Below are 14,820 nucleotides of genomic sequence, written 5' to 3'. Positions count from 1 at the left end.
ACTATGGAAATTATGACAGGCTCTACACCAGTGGCAACGTATGGATGCCATTCTCACCTCACCTCACCGCACTGTTGGTGGGGATCATGCCCAGCGGAAATTCCAGGCAGCTATCTTTACAGAATATAAAGCTGTAAGAAAGTGTAACTTCTACATAAGACTTTACAGTGAACGGAAAAGCTGTAGATTGTAAATGTTACCACTAAATTGTTCAGATTGTAATCATTTCATTTCTAGTTACTCAATGGAAGGTGGAGTGTCTCCGTTCTCTATTGACCCAATCAGTGGGGAAATTATCACAACTTCTGCTTTGGACAGAGAAGTCCAAGCAAATTATACACTGATTGTCCTAGCTAATGACAGAAATTACATACAGCCCTCGTCCAGTTCAGCCTCGGTGTTCGTCATAATAGGGGATGTTAATGATGAGCCACCTCAATTCCTGAATGACCCATATGTTGCTAATGTCCCTGCAATTCTAAATGAAGGTAAGTTCCTGAACTAAATCTACATATTCATATGAAACAAAGACATTTCCATAACTGCAGTCTTTAGTAGTTCCTTTAATTGTGCTTTGTGATATAAATATCTTCCAATAAGAAATTAAGAACAACAACTTGGATTTATGTAATGCCTTTAACGTAGAAAAAAATCATGTTAAGGCACTTCATAGAGGTATAGTGAGAAACAAATGCTGACCCAAAGAGAGACAGATTAAGTGGGAAGAGAGAGGTGATTAAGAGGGAAAAGAGAGGTGTTTTAGTGGTGGTACTGGGTATCATCAGTCATCAGCGTACATGTAGAATCTGACCCTCGTGACTTTGGATGATGTCACCAAGGGACAGCATGTAGATGAGGAAGAGGAGAGTTATAAAGATGGATCCTTGGATCACTCTGGAGGTGACCGTGTAGGGGTAGGAAGGGAAACCATTGCTAAATGTACTCTGGCTAAGATTGGATAATTAAGAATGGAACCAAATGAAAACAGTCACACTGAGATGGACAATGGAGGAAAAGTGTTGGTGGATGATAATGTGGTTAACCACATTGAAGGTTGCAGAGAGGTCAAGAAGGACTAGGTGGGACAATGTACTACAGTCCCAGTCATAAAGAATGTGATTCATGACTTTCGGTGCAATGGGTGGAATGGAAACTAGATTGAATCAATTCAAACAAGAAGTTGTGGAAGAAATAGGCACCAATCTGGAAGGCAACAATACATTTGATGACCTAAGCTTTCCTAAAATGTTTAACAGGGTAGGATTGATGTCTACATCATCCTCTACATCAGTAGGTAGTTTCAAACGACGTAGATAGGACTAGGAAGCCGGTTCTGTTAAAGGAGTATGAGCAGCTAGGGGTCAAATTAAAAAACAGAACCTCAAGGGTTATTACCTGAGCCACGAGTGAATTTGGCTAGGACAAATAAAATTAGAGAGTTAAATGCGTGGCTCAAAGACTGGTGTGGGAGAAATGGGTTTTGCTTCCTGGGACACTGGCACCAGTACTGGGGCAGGAGGGAGCTGTTCCGTTGGGACGGGCTTCACTTGGCCAGTGCTGGGACTAGAGTCTTGGCGGATCATATAACTAGGGCTGTAGAGAGGGCTTTAAACTAACTAGTGGGGGGGAGGTTCCTAGAGAGCAAATAATAAAAATGACAACAGAGAAGGTCATAGACTTAGGTAGCAGTGGGGAAATTAAAAACCAGAGCATGTCAGGAAGGGGCAGAAGGTATGGAGTAAAAGGTAAAGTAATAAAAAGGGCAAAAGCAGGAACTAAGTGTCACAAAACATATTTGAAAGTTGTCTATCTGAATGCACGTAGCATTCGTAACAAAATAGATGAGTTAATGGCACAAATAACTACATATGGGTATGATCTTGTGGCCATTACAGAAACATGGCTGCAGGGTGACAATGCCTGGGAATTAAACATACCAGGTTATTTAATGATCAGGAAGGACAGGCAGGAAGGAAGGGGAGGTGGGGTGGCTATGTTAATAAAGGAAGGAATCACTGTAATACAGAGAAATGATATTGGGTCAAAAGATCAGGATAATGAAACAGTTTGGGTGGAGGTAAGGAATAATAAGGGGGAAAAAAACACTAGTGGGCGTAGTCTATAGGCCTGCAAACAGTTGCAACTATGTTGGACGGAGTATCAATCAGGAAATAGTTCAGGCTTGTGATAAGGGAACATCTATAATTATGGGGGATTTTAACTATCATATTAATTTGACAAATCAAATTGGGCAGGGCTGCCTTGAGGATGAGTTCATTGAGTGTATTAGGGATGGGTTTCTTGAGCAGTATGTAACTGAACCGACCAGGGGGCAAGCAACCTTAGATCTGGTCCTGTGTAACGAGACAGGATTAATTAAAAATGTCCTAGTAAAGGATCCCCTTGGAATGAGTGACCATAACATGGTTGAATTCCATATTCAATTAGAGGGTGAGAAGGTTGGATCTCAAACAAGCATGCTAAGCTTGAATAAAGGAGACTATGAAGGTATGAGAGCGGAATTGAGTAGAGTGGATTGGGAAAATAGATTAAAGGGTAAGACGATACATGATCAGTGGTGTACATTTAAGGAGTTATTTTACAACTTCCAATAAAAACATATTCCACTGAGAAGAAAAGGGTGTAAAAGAAAAGACAGCCATCCGTGGCTAAGTAAAGAAATTAAGGATAGTATTCGACTAAAAACAAGGGCATATAAGGTAGCCAAATCTAGTGGGAGGATAGAGGATGGGAAAACTTTAAAAGACAGCAAAAAATAACAAAAAGATTGATTAAGAAAGGGAAGATAGATTATGAAAGTAAATTAGCAAAAAATATAAAAACAGATAGTAAGAGTTTTTATAGTTATATAAAAAGAAAAAGTGTGGCTAAAGTAAATGTTGGTCCCTTAGAGGATGAGACCGGGAAATTAATGGTGGGAAATATGGAGATGGCAAAAACACGGAATGAATATTTTGTATCAGTCTTTACAGTAGAAGACATTAAGAATATCCCAACACTGGACAAACAGGGGGCTATAGGGGGGGAGGAGCTAAACATGATCAAAATCACTAAGGAAGTGGTACTCGGTAAAATAATGGGACTCAAGGCGGATAAATCACCTGGACCTGTTGGCTTACATCCTAGGGTCTTAAGGGAAGTGGTGGTAGGGATTGTGGATGCATTGGTAATAATTTTCCAAAACTCCCTGGACTCAGCAAAGGTCCCGGCAGACTGGAAAACTGCTAATGTAACACCCTTATTTAAAAAGGGCAGTAGACAGAAGGCTGGAAACTATAGACCGGTTAGCCTAACATCTGTGGTAGGTAAAATTTTGGAGTCCATTATTAAGGAGACAGTAACAGGACATTTGGATAATCATCATTTAATAGGACAAAGTCAGCATGGTTTTATGAAGGGGAAGTCATGTTTGACAAATTTGCTGGAGTTCTTTGAGGAAGTAACATATAGGGTGGATAAAGGGGAACCAGTGGACGTAGTGTATTTAGACTTCCAAAAGGCATTTGACAAGGTGCCACACAAAAGATTATTGCTTAAGATAAAAAATCACGGGATTGGGGGTAATATTCTGGCATGGATAGAGGATTGGCTATCTAACAGGAGGCAGAGAGTTGGGATAAATGGTTCATTCTCAGACTGGCAATCAGTAACTAGTGGTGTTCCGCAGGGGTCGGTGCTGGGTCCCCAACTCTTTACAATCTATATTAACGATTTGGAGGAGGGGACTGAGTGTAACATATCAAAGTTTGCAGATGATACTAAGATGGGAGGGAAAGTAGTGAGTGAGGAGGACATAAAAAACCTGCAAGGGGACATAGACAGGCAGTGGGCAGAGATTTGGCAGATGGAATACAATACTGGAAAGTGTGAGGTTATGCACTTTGGCAGGAAAAATCGTAGAGCAAGCTATTATCTTAATGGCAAGAAACTGGAAAGTACTTAAGTACAAAGGGATCTGGGGGTCCTGGTGCACGAAACTCAAAAGGTTAGTATGCAGGTGCAGCAAGTGATTAAGAAGGCCAATGGAATGTTGGCTTTCATTGCTAGGGGGATAGAATATAAAAATAGGGATGTATTGCTTCAGTTGCACAAAGTATTGGTGAGACCGCACCTGGAATACTGCATACAGTTTTGGTGTCCATACTTAAGAAAAGACATACTTGCTCTCGAGTCAGTACAAAGAAGGTTCACTCGGTTAATCCCGGGGATGAGGGGATGGGCATATGAGGAGAGGTTGAGTAGATTGGGACTCTACTCATTGGAGTTCAGAAGAATGAGAGGCGATCTTATTGAAACATATAAGATTGTGAAGGGGTTGGATCGGGTGGATGCGGGGAGGATGTTCCCGATGATGGGTGAAACTAGAACTAGGGGCATAGTCTTAGAATAAGGGGCTGCTCTTTCAAAACTGAGATGAGGAGGAACTACTTCACTCAGAGGGTGGTAGGTCCATGGAATATGCTGCCCCAAAAAGCTGTAGAAGCTACATCGTTACATAAATTTAAAACAGAAATAGACAGTTTCCTAGAAGTAAAGGGAATTAAGGGTTACGGGGAGCGGGCAGGAATTTGGACATGAGTCTAGGTTCGGATCGGACATGGCCCTGTGGGTAGCGGAGTGGGCCCAGGGGCCGTGTAGCCTGATCCTGCTCCTATTTCATGTGTCTAATTCTGTTAGATTCAGGAGATGGTTCTGTGATAGTAGATTGGCGGTTAGGATCAGATCAGCCATGATCTTATTAAATGGCGGAGCAGGCTCGAGGGGCCGATTGGCCTACTCCTGCTCCTATTTCTTATGTTCTTATGTTCTAAGTCCCAGTAAAAGCCAACAATTTGGTGTGACTGTCAGGCATGTAATATATTTGGCCTTTTGTACGGCAGTAGTGATGAAATCTGACCTCCGACACTGATGTGCTAAAAATTATGGTGCCAGGGTGAGATTCCGTGATTTGAATGCCTTCAGCAGGTTAGAAGTATGTCTGGGGCACCTCCTTCCCTCAGAAGTTTCACCAAAAATTTCAGCTGAACAATTCTGGAGGAGGAGATTGCCAAATTCATTCCAGAAGAAAAATTTAGTTTATAAAGGGGGCCGCTTCAAAAAATTACAGGAAAAAAATTGAGCGTACAGATTTTCAGTTCCAACCCTCAGACCCAGCCTGGAACCCTTGGTGGATCCCACAACTGCCAGTGAGTCAGCCAGTCCACCTTATTTGAGTCCCTAAAGGCCCAGGCACAGGAACTCCAATCTCCTCTTACGTCAATAGCTTTATAAGGGACGGGAATAGGTCTGCCTCCACAAGGCACCTGGACCTGAAATCTTTGGCACAAGGTTGTCCTGGGTTCCAGGCTGGTTTCCAAAGAATCCTGACAAAGTTACAGAAGGAGCCACCAGAACAGCCACAAAGTTCTGGGACCTTTCTAGGTACAGTGAAAATCTGATCATTTCAAATCATTGGGATGAGATGATTGAAAGCAATATGATGGCTTGCCAGTTTTATCTGCAACAATCTGGGGCAGGGAACTAAACTGGACTTTCTAAATTTGCACTATACAGTGGACTATCATATTAACCAATATGATATTATTAGGTTTGATTGTAAAACACATATTCTGGATATATTTTTATTGAATCTCTGCCTTTAACTCTCCCAACAGGCTCAATTGTTTATGCAGTAACAGCAAAGGATGATGATGCCGGGATAAATGCTGACTTACACTTTTCTTTATCTGGCCCAAATACAAACAAATTTGTTCTTGACCCACTTAGGGGAGTGGTTTTTGCACAACATCTATTGAAAGGACCAAAGGATATTACAATAAATGTTAATGTAACTGATGGAGGAAAAGATCCAAAAATGGACAGTACAACAATTACAGTGCGATTTCAAAGCACCACTGACTTCCCTCAAGTATCTGTGGATAACAAAGTACATGTCTACCCAGAAGATCAAGCTGTAAATACTGTGATTTCTAAGGTCAGTGCCTTAGGCAAAGAGAAAGGAGAAGTCAGACCTATTTTGTTCTATCTTGCAGCAGGCAACTTTGGAGATGTGTTTCAAGTCAATCAACTAACAGGAGAATTGATTATAAAAAAAACACTGGATTTTGAGATTACAAAACATTACCAGCTTTGGATTGAAGCCAGGGATTCGGGTTCACCACCATTTTCTTCCTATGCCAGAATAGACGTCAATGTTACAGATGTAAATGACAATTTTCCTGCCTTCAAACAGAGTGTCTACAGATGTGAAATATATGAGAATGTTCCAGCCGGCAACATCTGCAATGTGTCTGCAGTTGATTTGGATTCTGCTCTGAATGGGTTGTTAGAATATAGTATTTTTGATGGAAATGCTAATGTTGCATTTAATATCAATAGTTCCACTGGAGTCATAAGAACTGCTCGGATGTTAGACAGGGAACGGATGGCATTATATATACTAACAGTTGAAGCAAAGGACAAAGGAAGCAACTCCAAAACCGGCACTGCAACAGTCATCATCTCTGTTCTAGACAAAAATGACAATGCTCCTCGGTTTTCCCAAATCTTCCTTGCACACGTTGTAGAAAATGCTCCAGTTGGTTTTACCATTGTACGAATTACCACCACAGATGAGGATATTGGTATGAATGCTATTAGTACCTATAGTATTTCAGATCAGACAGCAAGCCTGCCATTTGGTGTGAATCAAAGCACTGGAGATTTAATTGTGACAAGGCCATTGGACAGAGAGACAACAGATTGGTACATTTTAAGAGTGCATGCCAATGATTCCGCATGGGATGTAAACACAGATGTCACTATTTTTGTCATTGATACAAATGACAATGCACCACAATTTACTAAGCCATTTTACAGCCTAACAGTTCCAGAGCCTAAAGAGAAAGACATTTTTGTTCTGAAAGTATCTGCCACTGACCCTGATTTGGAATGCAATGGAAAAATTTTCTACTTCCTTCAGTCTCCTAATGAATTCTTCAGATTGAATGCAACTACTGGCGAGATCTTCACTAAGCAGTTCATTTCATTAAAAAATTCAGATAACACCAGCACTGACCAGAACAAAATGAAGTTCACTGTAATTGCCTCAGACCTTGGTGAGAAACCAAATCTAAGTGAGACAACTGTGGTAGTTACTATCGTAGCTCGTAATGATTATTCACCCATATTTTTGCCTCACAGACAGTTGACTCCAGTTCCTTTGAATTTAGCTTTTGGCACCAAGGTGGCCAAACTAATTGCAGTTGATGAAGACTTGCATTCGAATGGAAAAGTAAAATATTATATCACTGGGAATAATGGTTCATTTCTTTTTAGCATTGAGCCAGATAGTGGTTGGATTTTTGTTACTAACTCTCTAGCTACAAGTCTGAATAAAGTTTTCACTGTATCAGTAACAGCAACTGATGAAGGCACACCACGTCTTTCCTCTAATACTATAGCCAACCTTTTGATCACTGAAGAAAATAGATTCACTCCACAATTTTCTACTGTAGAAGTGAGTTTTTCTATTCCTGAAGACCAGTCTTCTGGTTCTGTTATTGGTAGTCTTACTGCTTCTGACACTGACCAAGGGGTAAATGGCCACATAATGTACTCTATAGTGGCTGGCAACGATGGAGGATATTTTACTATTGGAAACACCACTGGGCTGCTAGCTTTAGTTAGAACTTTAGATTTTGAAATGGATTCTGTTTACAGTCTTCAGATTTATGGCCAAGATGGTGGATGGATCTCAAAGACTGGCTCCGTTAATGTTGTTATACGAGTTGAAGATGTCAATGACAATCCTCCAGCATTTTGTGACAATGTGTTTTTTGCAACTGTGGCAGAGAACTCACCATGTGGCACCACAGTCCTTAAAGTAAATGCAACAGACAATGACTCTGGAATCCATGCTGAGATAAGTTATGCTATTGAGGATCGCCATATAGAAGTGTTTTTTATAGATCCACAGACTGGTATAATAACTGTGCAAGAAATTTTAAATTTTGAGTTGCATCAGTTCTATGAAGTAACTGTCAGAGCGTTTAACACTCATGACCGTGATCGATTCAGTCTGGCTAAAGTATATGTTAATGTCACAGGAGTGAATGAATACATTCCTCAATTTGGTAAAGCACAGTATAATTTTGCAGTTTCAGAGAATGCACTTAAAGGAACTATTGTAGGCTGCGTGACTGCAACCGATCGCGATCTTGGTTTTGATGGAGTGGTTAACTACTTACTTGTAGGAGAAAGCAAAACGAAAGGCTTTCAGATTATTGACAACACTGGGGAGGTAGTTGTCTTTAGTAACATGAAACTGCATGGTGGTAGTCACGTTCTTCTTCGAGTGCTTGCTAAAAATTCTGGAAGAATACGTGGTTTTGATGTAGATGAAGCACTAATTAATATTACTATTCTTGATGATAATGATGCCCCAGTATTTAAATCTGCTGTCTATCAGACCCATGTTAGAGAAGATGCACTTGTTAGCACTTCAGTCATAACTCTGATGGCCGATGACTCAGATACCATTCCAGAGTGGAATCAGCTCGTGATTAAAATTAAAGATGGAAACAAAAACAATTCATTTTCTATCAATTCTAGAACCGGTGAACTATTTATTGCATCTTCTCTTGACAGGGAGACCATACCATTTTATAACATGACTATCATTGCATTTGATAGAGGGGCCAGCCCAGCAACAGGTAGCACCCAACTGGTGATCATAGTTGATGACGTTAATGATAATGGTCCCATTCTTGTTAGTACTGAAGGGTATGTAATGGAGAATCAACCCCCTGGCACACAATTTATTTCTCTAAATGCCACAGATCTGGACCTACCTCCCAATCAAGGACCATTCAGTTACCACCTAGCAGATAATAATGCCAGTAGTTTTGTTGCATTATCTCCAGCTGGTGTTTTGTCCACTAAGAAAATGATTGACAGAGAACTTGTTAGTGAGTTGTATTTGCCTATAATTGTGCACGATTCTGGAATCCCACCAATGTCTTCAATAAGTATTTTTCATGTCCTTGTTCTAGATCAAAATGACAACCCTCCTCTGCCCAGAAACCTTTATATTCAAGTCAATTATTATGGTAAATATTTCCCTGGTGGCAAGGTAGGTAGTGTGAAGCCAGAAGATCCAGATGTGTCAGATATATTCAATTGCAGCATAGTAACCAATTCCACCACCAGTTTTACTGTAACAGCAGACTCCTGTGAACTGCTATCTGGAAAACAACTGCACGAAGAGGACTTCAATCTCACAGTTAAGGCAAATGACAATGTTCACACTGCCGTCTCCAGCAGTATTCATATCAAATACAGACATTTTACCAATGCCACAATTGACAATAGTGTTCTTCTTCTGATCACACTCTCCATTAAGGAGTTTCTGGATAAAAAATATCTACATTTGATCAAGGCTAGTGATGATCTCCTAAGCAAAAATAACACAAAACTGTATGTCTTTGGGATGATGCCCATGAGTAATCAAGCTCTCTTGATGACAGCTATTAAAAATAACAATGGGCAGGATCTATCTAGAAGCACTGTGATTGACTTTTTCACAGTTCACAAAGAGTGGCTTAGGACTCATATTGGAATCACAATTTCTGCAGTTGGTTATGATCCTTGTGCAACAAACCCTTGTCGCCATGGTGCTGTCTGCACAAAGCAAACTGGTGTCAGCTTAGACACTGTAGTTCTAGAAAGTTCTTCTGTCATTTTTCGGAGTCACGTCCTAATGGGGCCCTTTAACTGTAGCTGCCCAAATGAGTATGTTGGTCAGTTGTGTGAGTTGGACATTGATGAATGTCAAGCTGCCCCATGTAGTAATCATGGAACCTGCTTGAACTACCCAGGAAGATTCTCTTGCTCTTGTCCTGAAGGCATAACCGGTCCCCTTTGTAGAGCAGATATAAATGAATGCCAACTAAACCTGTGCCAGAATGGAGCTACTTGCCTGAATATGCCTGGATCCTTTCTATGTATATGTCCTCCAAGTTATACAGGTAATAATGACAATAACAACTTTTTTTTAGACAAAGCTAATAATATACACAGAATATTTACTGGCAAAAGTAATCGTTGATGTGATAGGAAAATTTTGTTTATGGAACATAACTTTGCATAATGGTAAGTTCAGGCTTTGTCCATAATGAAAGTATATTCAAACTAGTTTATTTTAACATTACATTTTTCTAATGTGGCTCTTCCTTTGCATGTACAATTCCATTCTATTGTGCTTAATTAAAAAACTTTACTTCATCATTATGCTCAAGTAAAATTAGTATATACATGTTGTATAGATCATCTCTAATCACATCCTCATCTTTCTTTCCACTTGTGTTCCCCCTTCTCTGCTTCAACACCCATGAAAAAAACTCTCCCATGGTCCTTTACAACCTCACTCCCAAATTTCTAATTCCCTTATCTTTGTCCCTTCATTGTCATAATACCTCTGCTGCTGTCGACTTACTCAAACACTTCCTCGCCTATGTAGTCAAAGCCTCTGTTCCCAGTAAAACAGTCGCTATCTCCCTCCTCTCTCATGTCCCTGGTGTGGCCCCCATCTTCACCCCCTGAAGTCACAGTAGCGCAAACTCAAACATATCTGCCACGCAACTGACCTTGCCATTCATCGCTAGATCTGGCTTGACCATATCCAGCACTAGTCTGTTCCATTCTCCTCAGTCATAACCACCTGCTATTTCAGGATCATGCTGGACAGGCTCTTTTTCACCATGACACACCATACCATGAATCTCTCTCTCTTGCTCTTCCAGCCTCACCTCAAACGCAAGTATGAGTGGCTAATGAATTCCTTCATTATCAAGATTGAGACCATCCACACAGATTTCTCCATTGCGTTTGCCCCTTCATCTTGCCCTGAGCATTTGCAACCATCTTCAGCCAGAAGTGCCGAGTGGATGATCCATATCTGCCTCCGCCTGGGGTCCCCACCATCACAGAAGCCAGTCTTCAGCCAATTCAATTCACTCCACGTGATATCAAGAAACAGCTGAGCGCACTGGATACAGCAAAGAGGCGGTTCACCAACACCTTCTCAAGGGCAATTAGGGATGGGCAATAAAAGCTGGCCTTGCCAGCGACACCCACATCCAGGAACAAATAAATAAAAAAAGCCCCCTGCTCATCTCCCAGCCACTTCAGTGTTCAAATCCTAACTTTCTGTACTTTCTCTCCCAACTGCCACCTACCTTCAGAAAGGTTGTAAGAACTATCTACTAGTCCCTTTATACTCTTACCAAACAATTCCTGATCAATCAAATCGCCTTCCTGGCCCCAATGTCGTTGACATTTTCAATTGTTCAGCCTCTTCAAACATTGTCAATATCCCCTTCAAAACCAAAACCTTCAAACTCTTTTCTTCATAAAAGCCATTCCTCAACCAAGAAGTTAGGCCCTAATGCTACTCTTGAGTCACCTGCTGTGAAGTCTGAAAGAATGGTCTGGGCATGGTTTGTTTTCTGGGTTTCTTTCCCCTTCTTTATATGTTCTCATCTTCCCTCATTTTTTGTGAGGAAGTTCACCCTGACCATAAATTCTCTATGATGTTTCATAGACATGAACTTGTACCGTACAACTCCCTCACATTTCACATTAGTGTTTCACAATAGTTTTGCAGTTTCAAGATGGTTCACTTTCAATATTGTATTTTAGTCAACATGTTAAAGTTAATTAAGAAAAATGTATTTAGTGGAGTAGACTATATTGTACTGCAATAATAATAATAATGTAAATGGAGTTTTGTTACAGGTAAATTGTGTCAAAATACTATAAACTACTGTGTAATGTCACCTTGCCTGAACCATGGAACCTGTGTCAACCTTCCCAGTGGATACAGTTGCAGATGCCCATTTGGTAAGTGCTCTTTTATGTCAACGTTATCTTCATCTGAATTTGTATAGTGATGAGTTGTAGATATTGTTAAAAGTAGCATTACCATAGAATCATACAGTACTGAAGGAGGCCATTCACCCATCGTGCCTGTCCCACAGGCTAGAATTAACTCCAGAAGACATTTTTCCATTTCCTGTCTGAGTGAGATTGCTAACGAAGTACCAGTACCATTGTGGGCTATTAGGAACTGGATACACAGCCCCGAACTCATTCTCATTAGAATATGTTGGGAAGTGGTGAGACTGGTAAAGCAGTATTTATTGTCCAATCCTGGTTGCCCTGAGGTTGTTAAGAGTCAACCACATAGTGTGAGACTGGAGTCATACATAGACCACACCAGATTGGACATCAGTGAATCAGTTTGGACTTCACAACAATCCATCAACTTTCATGGTGACTGGTGCTAGCCCACAAGTTATTGGATTTAATTTCATAACTTTCTATGATGGCATTTGAACTCAAATCTGGGTTGCTAGTCATATCCACTAGGCTACATTAACCATACCCTTCTAGCTTTTGATCGAGCAGACTATTATCCTATCAGGCTGAGCTGGATTTGAACCCTGGACCCGAAACTGATGGGCAAGCGTCTAACACATTCACCACCCAATCTGCTATACAGCTATTAAAGTTTCTGAGACATAGGATAGATAGTTTGTGAATGTATTGAGGTATTTGACTGATGCTTCAAGAAATACATCAAGTGAAAGACATTTCTATTAGAACTGTATGATGTTGGGGCACCATTGTGAGTTTCATCAAACACTCTGCTGCACAGCAAAAGATCTATGTATTATGTTACAGAGCATTTATTTTACCAGCTTCCAGTCCCGCTGCTGTACATTGAAAGGTGTATTATACAGCAGCCAATTCCACTCTAGAATAACTGAGCAGAAAGTAGCAGATAGGTAGTTTCACAAGATTCCAGCAACTGGAATGGGGATGGTATAAATATTTTCACAATATTGATATATTTGTGCATGTCAGTGTTCAAGATTATTTAGTTGTTGGTGGCAACTTTGTCAATGGATACATGAGGTCTGTACAGGCCAGCCAGACCAAACCACTTAGCCTGTATGGGTAGGTTAATTGTTTTCAAGTTGTAAATCAAGATTATAAAAGGACTAAGATCCCTCTGTATATTGAAATACTTGTGTTTCCAATACATCAACAAACATTTGTCCATTACCAATATAAGTAGCCTAGTAACCTTGTCCTTCTACATAATATTTTTTCCCATTATGTTATCACATCTATTCCCATACAGGTACTAGTGGGAATGAATGTAACGTGAGCAGCCTTGGGTTTGAAGAGCTCTCCTACCTGGAACTCCCTTCTCTTGATCCCAGAAACAATATGATTTATGTGGAATTTGCCACGATAAAAGAAAATTCCCTGCTCCTGTATAACTATGATGACAACAAAGAAGGTGCAGAGGGTGAATTCCTTGCACTGGAAATAGTGAATGGTAAAGTGGAGTTTTCTTATAATCTCGGAAATGGAATTGTTAGGCTGGTAACTGATCAGCAAGTCGCAGATGGACAGTTTCACAAGATTCTTGCAAGTAGAATGGGGAAGGTAAGAACATTTTCACAATATTGATACATCTATCTACCTCTATCTTATTAAAAAATCTAACATCTGCGCATGCTTCCTGTATGAGCCTCTTGACTTGCTGTTGTCGGGTTTTTGTCATATCTTTTAGGCCCATTTTTCTCCATTATAAATTCCTACATGCGCATTTATAATGGGTCTTTCCTGTATAAATGATCATGCTGTAATTATATAACTTGGCTACTGGGTGACTTTGTGAATAAAATCTGGACTGCTTTGACATCATATTTTTTTCTGAGAGATTTTCCCCCTCAGGTAAATTAATTCTCAGCTTCATTTTAAAGTTCTCATTTTCTATTTTCTATTTTTATTGTTAATTTATTTGTTTCCTTATTTTTAGGCTCTTGACACCTTTCAGCTTCCCTTGTAAAATTTAAAATTACTGTAGCATCCTGCCTGCTCCTGTTGATGCTGGTCTTTGCCATTGTTCCACTGCCTTCTCCCAGTTCCTGCTTATGCCTTCCGTATTTACTCAAAATTACTTAAAACTGGGACGAGCACCAAATTCAAACTCTGAATTTATCTAATTTTGGATAATGAGAAAAATACAAATGGCTGGTGTCAAACGAACAGGATGGGAAAATATTTTCAACCTTGATGTCACTCTGGTGGGTGGAGTTGTTCTCTGGAGTTTTCCAGGCCTCTAATAGAGGATGTCACCAAAGTCTAGGGTTGTCTGATGTAAAGTGTGGTGAGCTACCTGCCCTCTAGTAGGTAGGCAGTCCAAAACCTCAAACCCAGATTAATCTGAACTTTTGCTTTAAACTGTATTGTGATTAATAGCTAAACCAAGGGTTATATTTGTAATTGAACTGACATGAGCTTTTGGGTTTATGCACTCTTAATAATTGTCTCGCTGTGTTTTACTACCTCTACATATTTTTAAACCTGCAAATAAGTCTATTAGTTTTAGCCTACATGAGATTTTACAAGAGTCAGAAGAATGTGGTGAGCATCCCTTCTGATCTCTAGTGTACTATACTGGGGGTAATTGTTAATTCTGGACATTCACGGTACTAATAAGGGTACAGGTTTTGGGAGACTTAGGCTGAGGAATTGGGCCACATACCGCCACCCGTTTGCACCGCTGTCCTGACGAAAAATGGCGGCCGCCACTCTAACACCCTTCTCTGGTGCGGGACTCTGTGTCCGCCATTTTGGTGAGGGCCTTATCGCTGCTGATAGCAGTGCTGGCCCTGGACGTGTAAATGAAGAGTAGGTGACATGCCGACTTAACGTCACCGTAACAAACTTTGGCTGTCGTGC

The 14,820-nt window shown here is 40.4% G+C and overlaps 1 protein-coding gene across 1 annotated transcript in view; it reads left to right on the top strand.

Moving 5' to 3' along the window:
- Positions 1 to 14,820, top strand: part of LOC147111911 (protocadherin Fat 4) — a 142,106-nt gene that overhangs the window by 63,484 nt on the left and 63,802 nt on the right. Inside the window, exons 7-10 of the mRNA XM_085999299.1 lie at positions 238 to 488; positions 5,676 to 10,028; positions 11,797 to 11,901; positions 13,208 to 13,518. Coding sequence (XP_085855425.1) covers positions 238 to 488; positions 5,676 to 10,028; positions 11,797 to 11,901; positions 13,208 to 13,518 — 5,020 coding nt within the window. The remainder of the gene's footprint in view (positions 1 to 237; positions 489 to 5,675; positions 10,029 to 11,796; positions 11,902 to 13,207; positions 13,519 to 14,820) is intronic.

Source organism: Somniosus microcephalus, chromosome 10, assembly GCF_052327205.1.
Source record: "Somniosus microcephalus isolate GS21.2 chromosome 10, FLI_Smic_1.0, whole genome shotgun sequence".
Lineage (NCBI taxonomy): Eukaryota > Metazoa > Chordata > Chondrichthyes > Squaliformes > Somniosidae > Somniosus > Somniosus microcephalus.
The sequence above is the reverse complement of the archived record's forward strand: the minus strand, read 5'-3'. Positions and strand labels throughout refer to the sequence as shown.